The sequence below is a fragment of the Plectrocnemia conspersa genome, unplaced genomic scaffold (assembly GCF_051122295.1).
Source record: "Plectrocnemia conspersa isolate PC_06_02 unplaced genomic scaffold, ASM5112229v1 ptg000002l, whole genome shotgun sequence".
In the NCBI taxonomy this organism is placed as follows: domain Eukaryota; kingdom Metazoa; phylum Arthropoda; class Insecta; order Trichoptera; family Polycentropodidae; genus Plectrocnemia; species Plectrocnemia conspersa.
The window spans coordinates 14,780,085-14,794,593 of NW_028277166.1; the positions used below are offsets into that span (position 1 = coordinate 14,780,085).

General features: G+C 29.5%; 1 protein-coding gene across 1 annotated transcript in view; it reads right to left on the minus strand.

Annotated features, from left to right (window-relative positions):
• Positions 1–255: 255 nt before the first annotated feature.
• The window catches only part of LOC148237821 (neuronal acetylcholine receptor subunit alpha-10-like), a 41,225-nt gene continuing 26,971 nt past the window's right edge, over positions 256–14,509 (minus strand). The window contains exons 3-10 of the mRNA XM_088205416.1: positions 12,506–12,660; positions 12,247–12,430; positions 11,821–12,037; positions 9,211–9,345; positions 8,958–9,036; positions 4,272–4,386; positions 4,026–4,149; positions 256–1,055 (exon numbers count right to left, since the gene is read on the minus strand). Coding sequence (XP_088061542.1) covers positions 841–1,055; positions 4,026–4,149; positions 4,272–4,386; positions 8,958–9,036; positions 9,211–9,345; positions 11,821–12,037; positions 12,247–12,430; positions 12,506–12,660 — 1,224 coding nt within the window. The 3' untranslated portion in view covers positions 256–840. The remainder of the gene's footprint in view (positions 1,056–4,025; positions 4,150–4,271; positions 4,387–8,957; positions 9,037–9,210; positions 9,346–11,820; positions 12,038–12,246; positions 12,431–12,505; positions 12,661–14,509) is intronic.

Consider the following 14,509-nt stretch of genomic DNA (forward strand, 5'->3'; position numbering starts at 1 on the left):
GTAAAAAATATTTGTTGAAAAAATAAAAATCGACCTTATTTTAATAAATATTATATTATATTTATACTGTTAGCCATTTTTTGCGTCTATTCCCTGCTTTTTATCACATATTTTTCATAATTTAAATTTAATCTGCGTACCCAAAATGTAGAAATAAAATTAACAAATTAACAAGATGCCTCGTGTATTTATATTTATTATTTACACTTTTTATAAAACCTAAACGTCATTAAGCACACAAATAATTATAAGCAATTTGTTTATGAAGAAGATTATATTTTTAGAGTTTTTCGTACATTTAATTACAATCGATATGTATAAATACAAATACGGAGATGTTATGAATTGTGCATCGCATTACGAACATAATATACATTTCATAACAAATATAGCATCTATAATTATGAAAGGAAAACTTAAATTAAAACACAGGTTTAAAGACATTCTTACTTACATTTTAAACGCAAATTATTATTTATTATAATTCTTATAATTTGTTTACCTACCTTAGCTCAATAATTTTAGTGGATTATAATTGCATTATTTTAATTCATATTCTTAACCTATAGTAGCATATTAAATATACGACAAATAAACACCTTATTCTCAATAATTATTATTATAATAACAATATGATTAAGGTTTAACAATATGACTAGTTTTACTCATTTACTATAGCAAGAAAAACACAACCTTACATTAGTTTTTTTTATTAATGATACATTCTCGTTCTCCTCTACTCGCGATACACAGCAAGTAACCAAAGCCGCTTGTTTTAATAGTTTCAGAGGCGGCAAGGAAATGATTATTTTTCTCCAAAATACAGATGTCTAAATATATTTATGGTGGTGGGTGAGCTCCGCATAGTATAGCCGCGGTGGCTGCCGTTGTTGCTAACATAAACGCTGCTAACAAAGCTCTATCCAACACAAAAGCTACTCTCCTCCACTCCAAAGCTGCTTTTTCTCTTCTCTCGGCGCATATGATGCGTTTCTCTGCTCTATCTGAAGCCGCAGCCAAACGTTTCATGCCACACCGTTCGCCGAACATGCATTCTGAAAAAATATAAAAATCACTCTAAATCAAAACAAGTAGTAGTATCCTAATTAAATTTGGTCCAGAAATCATTTATATGTGATTTTACACATATGTTTGGGGTGGTACAGAATATTGTAAGCCGCTTTCTTCACCTCTTTGTAAATACCTTTTTGATCATTCCACAGATGTATAAATCATTAGAAACATATCTGAAGAGTACGGCTGTTTTTAATGTTTTATCCGTAGAATCTTTGTTCTAAAAAGTCTTTTGTATCAGAGCTGTAAAATTTCCTGGCAGTTAACAATACAACATATTATCTAATATAAAGTAAGCTTTCGTGATATGTAATTGACGATGTGGTGTGCTGATCCATGATTTTATTAACAGTTACACAGTTTTATACAGAATACATTAAACTGCTGTAATGCACTGTGCGTCTTGCCTAGTCGAGAAGACTCTGCCATATAACCCTATTTAAGGACTTTCTAGTCCATTTGTACACTTGCTATAGTGACAGACATGCATCACCATACTAAACCTGATCGAGCGTTGTGTCTCACTCGCACGATCGCAAAACACCAGTTTTTACAATGGTCAAATCACAACAGCTGTTCAGAACCATTAGGATTCCAAAGTCTCTAGTTTGTCACACTATAACTAATACAAACTTTTAACAGTCAGACAACACATAAAAAGTTCCAATCAAAAAACAGACGGATAATAACAAATCTAATCACAACACCAAATAATCGTAATTGCCCGTTGCAGTAAGAAGTAGTCGAGCACTAAATATCCCTCGAGTGGATCGAGTGTTCTACACTTCCATTCGGAACACACCAAGAACTTCCACTTAACCACTCAAATTTAAACACATTGGAGTTTGTACGAACTCTCTTCAAGAAAGCAGCAGCTTCTCTCTTTACATCAAACCTGGTTCAGTGACGACGTCCAATATCTATCTGTTCTTCGAAAACTGGATCCTTTAAACGCAGACAAGGGGACTATACGTTTATAACAATAATTATAAATACAAACTGTACGTGGACTGACATTAAAGTGTTCACAATGTTCTGCCTCATTGTTTAGCACATTTTAACAAATGTGTAAACAAATTAAAACCCAAAATCCATGATATAGACGTGAATGTTATAATATACATTAATATTTTATATGTTAATAATATTTATTTCCATGAATACACAAATACACAGAACTATCAGTTAATTTTTTGTGTGATGGTGGAAATTCAGTTAATAGTTGAATGATTTATTTATTGATTATGGTAGTTACTTTGATGCGACAATGACGATCTGTAACTTAAAACTTGCAATCTATAAAAAGAAGGTCTAAATTTTCCACTAAAATTTTATTAAATATATCACAATTTTTGATGTTAACTAAAATTAGATTCATAAAATGTAATCGGTATTAAATGAATATTTTAACGAATGCAAATATTTAACTGCTTATAATCCGACTTAAATTAAACGGATGGATTGCTACAATATTGTCAAAGTGAAAATGAAAATTTAAAGCATAGGCACACTAAAGTACAAAAGTTGAACGCTTAAAATATGATAATTGAAATTTATCTTTCGACTACCTCAAAGTACAAAATTATTTGAATACAAATTTGTTGCTTACGAAATGATAATTAAAATTTATCTTTCAGACTTGTCGTCTTATTTATACATGCTGTTTTTTTATGCTATATATTTTATAATGTACATATATTTTATTAAACAAATTGAAAATTGCTACTTCTGCAAAGTTTCAATTTATTAAAAATATCTTTATTTGGAAATATGATTCCGTTTAGGCATATTTATCGTACATTAATGAAATGAACAAATCGCACCGAGTAGAAATTGCTTTCCAAATTTAATAAAAGCGTTGACTTAATAAGATTTGGGAGGCAAACCCTCCGCATGGTGTAGAAGGTAACTCCAATTTCAAACCCTCGATTGTAGCGAGCGTCATAAGTGTTATGATGCTGGAGTTAAATTATATCGACAAGATTTATGCCCAGCTGCGTAATGAATGGTGTAAAAGAATACCTTGTTAAAATATACTATAAATTTGTCTTAAAATAGCTATATTTTGGTACACTTTCACATACATGTTAATCACTTGATCTTTATCATTTTCATGGAAAGAAATTAGATTATATGTATGTCTGATTATTTTCATATTTTATTACATTGAATTAATTTTATGTTTATTGTTTTAAGCTTAAACTAAATGAGCCAGGTGACAACCATAAACATGTAAATAAACAAAGATTCTTTTGAATTTTATATTATATTAAGAGAAAAGAGAACGATATTAAAATTAAGTAAATCTAGCAGACTTTCAAACGTCTTAAAGACGCTTTAAGTAATCAAACATAAGGGGGAATATACAGAAAAAAAATATCTTGAAAGAATTCTGTTCTATTCATGTATTATAATGAACGCATTAAATTTAATCTTTTGTTTTAATATTAGACTAAAGGGTAAAATAATGAAAGGGGAATATTTAACTGTCACATTATGTTTTACAATATTTTAACAGAAAGAGAGGGGATTTTTAAATGAAATTATATTATTTTCAAAGAAAAAATAATTTACGTAATAGTATTAATAGTAACTAGCACGTTGAATTTCACAAACCTAAATTGAAAATAATTATTTTTTATATGTATCCATGACACTCCAAATCATAAGCAAAAATTTGGCTCATTTTTTGAATCGTGCACTAGATGCGGCACCCAAGTATAAAGCTCTAAATCTCTGTAACCACTTTCAACACATTTAATCATTTACTGTATTTGCTCCATATATAGAAAAATCACAATTTTACATGTTTCTGTTTCTTGCTAGTAGAAGTATAATATGCCAAAAATAAAATTAAATCATTGAATAAAACTTAGGTTTTACACGATATAGAACTGAAGTGGCATCTATTCATGGTCTTACATGTATAAAATAACAAAATATATACTAACGTGTATCCTCGTCATGCGATCCCTGCCGGATGACGAACTTAGGCGACACATCAACCTGAGTTGGGCCATCCACTTCCCCTCTGCCTCCGTCGCTCTCGAGTCTGCTGCCGGTTCTAGGGTTGACCTGGAAAACGACGTAGAAGAGATCGCGTGTTAGCTAGAAGTATCGATTCGAGATGAATCTCGGTAAAAGTTTAATGGGGGGGGCAAAGGTCGTTTGGTGGGTTGTAACGCGTTTTGTCGTACCTGCGTCCTATCCTTGCTCCCCGGCGCACTCTCGAAACTGATGAACATTAATTTGGCCAACTTCCTGAGGACTAGGTTGCGGACGCTTGCGGGCACCGCCGAACCACCCACGCCCCTGTCCAATCCAATGAAACTTTAAAATAAGATTAACATTCGAGAAGCCTCGGACGAAGCTCGGATCGCGCGTCATAAGTATCTAACATATAAAGGGTTTTGTTAACAGGGATTTTTTTATACTTAAAAACTCAAATCTACTATGGTTATTTGAATTGATACATAAACAACACATGTCAAAAAATCAAGTAGATTACGTGCATTATATTTCTACTAACATTGGTTATTCTAGTATTATTTTTTTGGTCTAGAGCTGTCTTTATTTTTACACAGCTTATTGATAAAGAACTTTCAAAATATATTGATTCATTGTCATTATTACTTGGACTAAAACTTTAATTTCTTTAGTACATCTATATGTTTAAGTCTTCTTCTGGGTTAGGCGTCAATAATTCAACTCGATACTCCAGCGGAAACTTTCCCACTCTCAAGACCAGTCATTTTAATTCCACTACCTAATTTTTATATGTTTATAAAAATAAATTGTTATATCTTCTTGGCCTTAAAACGCAAAATAAATAAATATTTAAATTGAATTATTAATTTTATCAAATATTTTTTCTTTGTATTATTCTAAAATAAATTGGATATACACAAGCCACATGTAATACGTACAACGTAATATTATAACGTGTCAAATCCAATAAAACTTTGTAATGCAAAAAAAGCTTCGATTCGAAGCCAGTGCGATTTTTTCCTTCAAGCTCTCAAAACGCCAAAGCTGTCGACCCACTTGAGTTACGTCTTCCGCGTCTTTACGGTTTCATGCCGAAATTGCTGACAAGGACATTTTTTCAGCCAAATTGTTATGTCAATAGGGCGAAATGTAACATATCGGCCACGTCAAGGAACTGTCGCTAACAGCATATTTTGTTTTATGAAAGGGGAATTTATTTTCCATCGTAAAAAATCATGTTTACTACATAGGTAGAATTAATAATCCAGAACGTGGTTTACGGTGATTCAATGGGTATAAATAAGACGTTTTCATATCGCATATAACTAAACTTATGATACTGGAATAGACTAGCACTAAGTCACCACCCTCACAATTGAGAAAAAATGAATAATTCAATATCTATTGAAATGGGCAATGAAATATTAATAAATATATCCTTTACTATTTTATCTACTACTTGAATCGTACAAAAACAAAAATGTATATTAAAGATTCTGATTTTCGGCACTATATGGAATCCCAATAATCGATATTTTTGTGTATAAATCCCGAATATTTTTTCTCTACTCATACTGCGTTGATACAATTTGCCTAAGAATGTAATTTTGTTACTTAAATTTTCTATAATCATACATTATTTAATTATCATTAGTTATTATATAATACTGAATTACAGTCATAAAATTTTCTTCATTTGAAGACAAAAGTTGGAATATCAATTCTTCGAACATCAATTTAATTATAATTTTATTGAAAATTAAGTTAATAAATGTTTTTATTGTATCAAAATCTGTTAAATAATTACTTCAGCGAATATTGTCGTAGCATATTTGTGACATGAGAACTTTTAAAATATTATTTAAAATATCAATATACATGAGCTTTATAAACTTCATCCAAAAAGTTGGATCAAAGCTTTATTTACACAGCTTTTCAATTATATTTTAAACTATTGCTTTTATAAACGTTTTTTTGGATAAAGTTAATGACAGCAATATGAATTCTATGATTAAAACAAAGCTCATTTTAAGATTTAGCGCCAGATTTTTTTAATTACATTTTTTTAATTACATTTCATTTTTTCCGAGATTAATTCGGTGAATAACTATATACATATGTTGAGTAAATAATTTCATGTACATTTAAATTATACACAAAATCTTAAATCTCTATGATTTTAAAAATTATTTCGCGGCATTCAAAACGGGTTTTATATATTTTACGGGAAATATCGAAAAATAAATTTTGATAACAATACAAACAGTGTTTAGAACACACAAATAATACAATTTTGAACTATTTTTAATTATTACAAATTTGCTAAGGTAATTCTAATTTGCTCACTCTCGAAGAGACGCTCAATAATTGCTTTTTAAATATATATTATAATTAAACGTACATTAAATATTTATAATACATTATATAGATTTTTTCATAAGGTATCTATAAATTATTATACCACAATTTAATACCATAAAAAAAATTCTCAAATCAAATCTCAAATAGCACTTATCGTTTTTTTCTTGTTATTTATATTTTTTAGCTTTCTAATGAATTACAACTGCTTTTTTTGTAATAATTTTATGGTTTAGAATTACAAATCAAAAAGAGCCGTTTTCACCTATTCTAGTTAATTGAATATTTTACGCTTAAAAAAATGTTTCATTAAAAAGAAAATAATAGTAGTCGAAGTCCAGTGAATATTTTTAACCAAAGTTGCATATTTCATCCCGAATAAATCTAACAGTGTGTTATTATATTGGAAAATATTTTTTGTCTATTCACTCGAAATGGTTTCTTTTCACTCAATCGAGTTAATTTCTTACTATACAATTCTACCGTTACTGTTTTAACAAATATAGTTTTTTGGAATCCGGATTTAGGGGTTGGAATCGCCTTTTCTGCGTGAGATAGTCGCATTTTAATTAAGAGCCTATTTTTCGTCCCCAATGGTCTGATTTTTGAGAAATAACTGTAATTATTATTTTTTTCCGCAAAATAGTACATGTGTTGAAACAAATCTTGCCAGTATTTTTTTAACATCTTTGGATAGTAGACTACAAAATACTGACCTTGTATGAAAATAATCACCTTTGATTACTATTTCATACCCCAATTTGTATGGTCCACTTCAAAGCTCATCCATAAAACCAAAAACACTAGATTTAATATTTAAACCATCTCGAAAATGTATTTCAAGAAAAAAATTTTCCCATTATTCCCCTATCAGGTAAAAGTGTATTTTTTGTCATCAAACAAATATCAATTAAGGCCAAAACATCAAAAAACTATTTTCAAAAACTGTATGTTCAAAAAGAGTCATTATTTTTAATATATGGATAAAATTAATTTATTCCAAATGAACTCATTTCATTTACAAGTAAGATTATGTTACTTTTAAATGACACTACTACAAATCAAACAAATATATTTCAGACATACCTGTTTTGCTTTTAATTAACTATTAAAATTATTAAACATATCGCATTATTATAAGCTAACGTTAAGATATGTAAAATATATTCTTGTCGCACGTTTGTGGCAATAACAAAAGTTTAAATTGAGAAGTCACAATAAGAATTTCAGTTAAAAGTTGAAGAGAAATCTAGATTTGTAATTAAAAATCTTGTTTTTACTTCTGTATTCATTTTGCAGACTAATTAATAAATAATTACATTTATTTAAGCTTTATCAAATCGTCGGAATCTATACAGCAAAATTAATTATTTTGGAGATCTGAGCAAAAAATAATGTAAAAATTACACTTAATTTATAAGCAGTTTAATTAATTTAAAATATTTAAAAATCTGATTCATGATTAAAAAATCATGTATTTATAAACAAAATTTTTATTAAAAAAAATTCTCGTGAGAACTCATTTTTAGATATCGAAAATATATTTTAAGACATTTTTATAAAAATAAAATCGTTGTGAATAAAAAAACTACACTATGCGAGAAGATAAATAAGAGCAGATAATTCAAACTTTTGTGGCAAAAAAAGTAATGAATACGAATATAAACGACTTATATAAAAATGACGGTACAACTGAAATTATGTGTCAAAGAATTATAAGTATATTGATAAGTAAAGCAACTGAAAAAATATTTTTTGATTAACTCTTGAGATGATTATATTGAATAATATTTATCTCAGTCGTTATTTCTTTATATAAGAAAATCTATAATTTATGCCTAATGATAAAAACTCGACAATTTGCATAGTTCTAAGACGAAACACACAGTTTCCTCGATACAGCCTCAGTCATTAATATTCAAATTAATCACCAAGTCAAAGTACGCCCCGAAAGATAAAAACAAAGTGGCGCATTTAAAAGTAGCCCGGCGTTGCTTTGACGTAAGTTTCTTGAGCGCACAGAACGGAGAGATATACACTCATTAATATTTATAAATGCAAATCGCGGGGAGCAAGCACAACAATGAAAAAGCGATGAAATATAATATTCCATGATAATTTCACTATCCCTGTACTTTATGATAATCATAGAGAAAAAATACTTTTGATTATCAGATATGAGAAAATAATATATTATTGAGTTAACTAATGCATTAATGATTTTTATTTATTATTTCCATGCTAGTATATTAAAACCTATATTTTTAATAGTTATTTACTTCGTTGGATAATAAAAATGTTCAAACGGTAAGGTCCACATATTTTCATGCTCGATAAACCTGAAGAATGTAGCTTTAGAGAGTCAATTTATGACAAACGACGTCGTAAAATTTGCTCTCTCGATCGCGAAAAGGCAATCGTTTAAAACAATATTTTCATCTTTTCATCGTTCAGGTTTTGTCGAGCAAGCATCAAAAATACATCTTGATTATAATTACATTAGCTCGAAAAGTCTACTCTAATTACGTTCAATTTACCTGTGATAGACGTTGAGAGTGACAACTGAGAGAGCAGACGCAAAAGACACTAAACATATACTGACTCCATAATACAGACCTGCAAATAAAAAAATATTTTTTATATGATCGTTTATACAACGTATTATAGAGAGATCAACGTATCTAGTCCGATCTATATATCAAATTGAGACAGTGATAATTCTTGATTAAATATAATAAATGCATATAAGCGGACTAGATTCGTTAATCTACCTATGACGATTTCACGTGCTTATTAAAGGCGTCTTTTCGGTGGGTGGTAGAGTCTCTCTGATGGTCATTAGAAAAACTGTCATCGATAGAAGAGCACTTATGCCTAGAGTCACTTTTTCGCCAGATTCAGATGGTACATAAAACACCAGAAGAGCTAAAATATATAATATAAATTAGTCAGTTAAAGTTAATTATAATTTGTACAACATGGTCTTGGCTTTCTTTAAAATAAATAAATTAAATCATTTTTAAATTGGATTTTTCTTTAATATATCTATATGGACATAGAAAAGCCTTTTCGTATCTTATTTGTTAAATTTATTCGTTGAGAATTTTTTGTCATCTAAGAGGATTATAGACTCAAAGGGAGTCTTTAGAATATGGAGATTCTCTTAAATGTTCTACTTTAAATCCCTTATTTTTTTCGGTAGTTATTTATTCAAAAGCAAGGATTTGTATTTTCGTGTTAAAGTGAAACCGCTTCTATATTTTCCCAATTTAAGCGTTACATATAAACGTATATTTTACCTAAAACCTAAAGATTAATAATAAAATAATTTTATATATATATATATATATTTGGATTACAAATTTCAATATTAATGTTTTTAATAATAATTAAAATCAAAGTCACTTTTGATTTACGTTAACGTCAATAATATCAAAACATTTGGACCCACGAAGTTTTGTTATTAGCCAATTTGTACTCGAACTTAGTCAAAGACTTTATACAGAAGTTTCAGAAGTACTTTCTATTGTGTTGAAGTTAAATATTTATAAAAATGTATTCTGGACAAATTGCTACTGTTAATATTGTATTATCTCATTATGTTTACTTGAAAAATTTGATCACTTTCAGATGCACACCAGTAAGTGTGCTAGATCGGGTCTTTATAATAAATATAATGCAAGATATTAAAGGCATAAAGAACCACAAAAGAATAGTTTAAAAGAAAATATCATAAAACAACAATTTGTGAATTTTATTGTGAATTACTTGAAACAAATTATCAATGAATATTTTTGATGATGGCTTTATAAAAACTATAATTAAAAATTATTTATCTTGTTTATATTTGAGTTTCAACAAATACATTTATAAAACTTGCAAAAAACAATGGCTTGCCTTTCAACAATAAACATTAGAACCTAGACTAAAAGTAGTATCAACAGAACTATTAAAATCATCAATAATCAATTATCCCAGCACAAAACCTAACCTTTATAGGTTTCAAGACACGCGTTTAAAGAAAGTAATCTTGACTTTGCATTGAATAGCATTTTAGTACGTATGCTTTGTAATTATCGGACGGTCGCCCAAACAATGGGCCGTCTATTACTAGCTTTCACCTGAGTAATTGACTTTTAGAGATATGGTTAGAAACTAATGCAACTAGCCTCGTCACCTATTCATCTAAGCTTCCTAATGGTTCTTTAATTCGTCCAAGCTTCCAAGCTTCACGAGTTCTAGCCAGTGATTGTCACACCAAGTGTCATATTTTTACACTAGTGAAATATACTAAGTGTCATATCACTAATCATTGGCTACCACTCGTCAACACGACGACAACTAACGATGGGTACGGTATATATACTTCCAGACAGGCATCATAGGCAATCATCAACGACCACAGCAAAGATTCTCCGACACTCAAGATTTTTGTCAAGACAATTTTATAAATTATATTTTTAAAATAACCAGATTTTTATTCAAAAATGTAATTATTATTAACTTAATATTAATATTCTAAAATGTTCGAAACACGATGGCCACCCGGCCAAGTAGACCCATATCACGCATCCGCGTTAAAAGCGCAATAAACCAAAATTCTATTAGTCATTATGACTCGCTGAAAATGTCATTTTTAGATGACAATTAACGATTCCAAAGGATTAGCATCTTTAAATTTTTCACAACGGTCGTTCGCTGCCATTAGAAACACAAAATATAATGTGCTACCTGGAATGACGAGTCGACTTGAATGTTTACATAATAACGGTCACGCAATGATTCTTATAAAAAGCCTACGGAAATAAACAAATATATTTCTGCCCTCAAATCGTTGCAATTAGTGCACACATAGAGAAGAGACAGAGCAAAGAAACCTTCTACAACTCGACCAAGCGCATATAGTCACCTACATAGCGCATATACTTCCGACAAAAACATTCATCGAAATACGACCAGTTACTTCCGACTTGGGAAGCTCTACGCCAAGCATCGACCGTGAAACAGCCGCTTCCCTCTTCACGTCAACCCTGGTCCAGTTACGACGTTCGAAATCCAGAATTTATTCCGACTTTCGGAAATAACTAGCTACGAAAACATCACGAATTTATAATAATTTTACAAACTGTAGGTGATGTTGAAAATAATTATACACACATATAAATAAAAATTTAAATATAAAGAAATATGTTTTTCTGTGAATATAGATATAGAAAACTTTTGGTTAATTTATATTACTTTCATGTATCCATTAATTATTGTTAATATGTTAACAGGTACGATATTAATATTAGTAAGTCTTATACAAAACTTGTACTTGATTTAAGTTAGTTTACTTCAAAAACCAAGAATATTTATTTACCGTTAATAATAACAATAATAATAAGAAGAAAAAATTACCTATTCCATTTATTAAAATGCAGGGAAGTATCAGATTGAATACATAAAACATAGGCCTTCGTCTTAGTTTAATCATGTATGTTATATCTGGATAGGGTTCTGGACAACAGGAATAAAACACCTCGTGTTTTTCAGATTCGAATCCCACCAAATCGAACTCTCCGTTAGCCTGGTAATTTGACATATCTCCTTCCTTCGACTGCTGAATTAGATCGAGCTGAAAAAGATTATTAAATTACCTTAAAATTACTTCCCTTCCTAAATATTTATTATCCAATATATGAGCACGATCCTAACGTCAATTATCTATGGGTGATTAAAGTTCACCCGCTGTAAATAATTTTAATAGTATATAATTGAGCATGAAAATGCTTAAGGCTTTCTCAAATCAAAACGTCTTTAGTAACAATAAACATAAATAAGTACCTGATAACCGTCATAAGTCCAAGAAGCCCATTTCAAAGTACACATCTGAATATCGAACGGAAAATATTCTACGTCAATCTTGCAGGACGATCGAAAAATTCCATGACTCAACCATGTAACTTGACCGGTGTGCTCTATTATAACATTTGTATTTATCACTGATGATGGATACTGAGGATCTGCACTGAAATAATATGAATTAAATAATTTATTAATATATTGTAGTTATTTTATTATAAATATTGTAATAATTTAATACTTATTGTATAAAATGGTGTCAGGTCGCCAGACTCTTTGATAAGGCATTCTTACAACTTTGATATTGTCATATTCAGAAATATTCCATCTTAGATGGTGATCTATCCACATTTGCGTCAGCCAACAGTTGGTCGTCAATATTTGATTTTTTTCGTCCTAAAATTTAGTAATATTGCTGTTTAATGAACATCTGAGAGGAAGTAAAGATACATTAAAAAAACAATAATTCAGAAGTAATGACCAATAAAGGATACGATAATGACAATGCTATATATATAAAATATAGTAATTATTTTTATCTATTTACAAATATTATATATACATAGTTTATATATACATACGGAAACCATTAAACAGAAAATTGTATGAAAGATCACGTAGTATAGTTAGTTATCGAAAACGCGCTAATTGTTGTTCTTAATTTTTAACTTTTATGATAAATCAACATATATTTAGTCACACATATATAAAACCATCTTCTGCGTAAAAATATTGCAATTTAGTTGGCAATTTAAATAAATAACGTTCAAAGTTTAGTGATGAGACGATTATAGGAATCGGAAATAACAGAACTTTTTTGGGTATCGGAATCGAAGAATTTTTAACCAAATTTTTTTTCTTTTTATGGATGAAAGGCGAAACTGGAATGTTTATAATGTTTTTACATTATCAACTCTCATGATAATAAATGTTTACGTGAGGTTACCCGGTTCCGGTTTTACCTGTGTCGGAAGCCCTACTCACGAATAGTAAAACAGAATGGTTATTGACGTCTGTTAATTCGTGAATTTCTTTATCCCTCTACAACTTGCTTTTCAATACTAATGGCCATATCAGTAACTCTTCTTTGAATGGTGTTCAAAAACGTTACAGCCTCTAGTTTTTGAGCAGCTTTAAAAGTCAAAACTTTCAGAAACACATATACGATTCAAAGCTTTTATTAAAGGTTGAAGCAGCGACTTATCACTAGTCGTCATCTTCTTTGTTTGACTTTTTGAATTTTTAACTGATAGTGCATTCTTTAAAAAAATCCAGTGGCTTATCTGTGAGATGGTTTCATAGCGTCATTTTATCATATTGCCAAGCAATGTTTATTTTTTTCTTTCTGACGCAGATTTTCTTGTTTCTTCTAAACTTAATGTACTTATTTTTGGACAATTTTCGGTGTTTTCACTACTCTACTCAGTCACTTGCAGGTGCAAGTGACTGAGTAGAGTAAGATTTTCTTGAAACTTTTTTTTTAAAATGAACGCCAAATATCTGCGAACCACTAGAAAATTTCTACGGACCACCGGCTAACAAACACTGGCTTGGATTATTCAAGAAGGTAGTGATGTAAGATGTTAACGTCCAACGTCTCGTGTGAAGGTCATGTCCAATTTAAAAATAATATTTAATAGAAAATATGCATCGCAGGAGACAAGTCAAGCAATTATCGCCAATGATGGTAATTGGCCCACGAAATTAAATAATATAGTAATTCATGAACATTAATTTTATTTGTATATATTATGTATAAATATTTTTCTTGCCATACTGTATTTATATATGTATATCACAAATTATATTTTTTTTATAAAAACCTCTGAAATGTATGGTTATGTTATTTTTATTCTGAATTATAGTATAAAAGTATGTGCCCCTTTTTAAAATATAAATGCGTTTTAATTATTCATGAAAAGCTAAACAGTTCACTCTGCGACCTTTCTGCTTATTTGTTCACCATTATATCCATATGGCGAATGTGGTATTATATACATACATGTGGCTACATTAGTGTACACAACAAAATAAGTATAAACAGAAAAACTCTGCGGAGAAAAACACGAAAAATAATTAGATAAATACATTTATATATCAAATTAATTACATTATCACATAATATAATAAGGGATTCTTTGTATGGGAATTTATTCAATATACAATTTATATGATTCACAACATTAATAGCACATTACATTTTATCAGATATTAAATTATTATTTGGTTTGAAAATACATTGCTT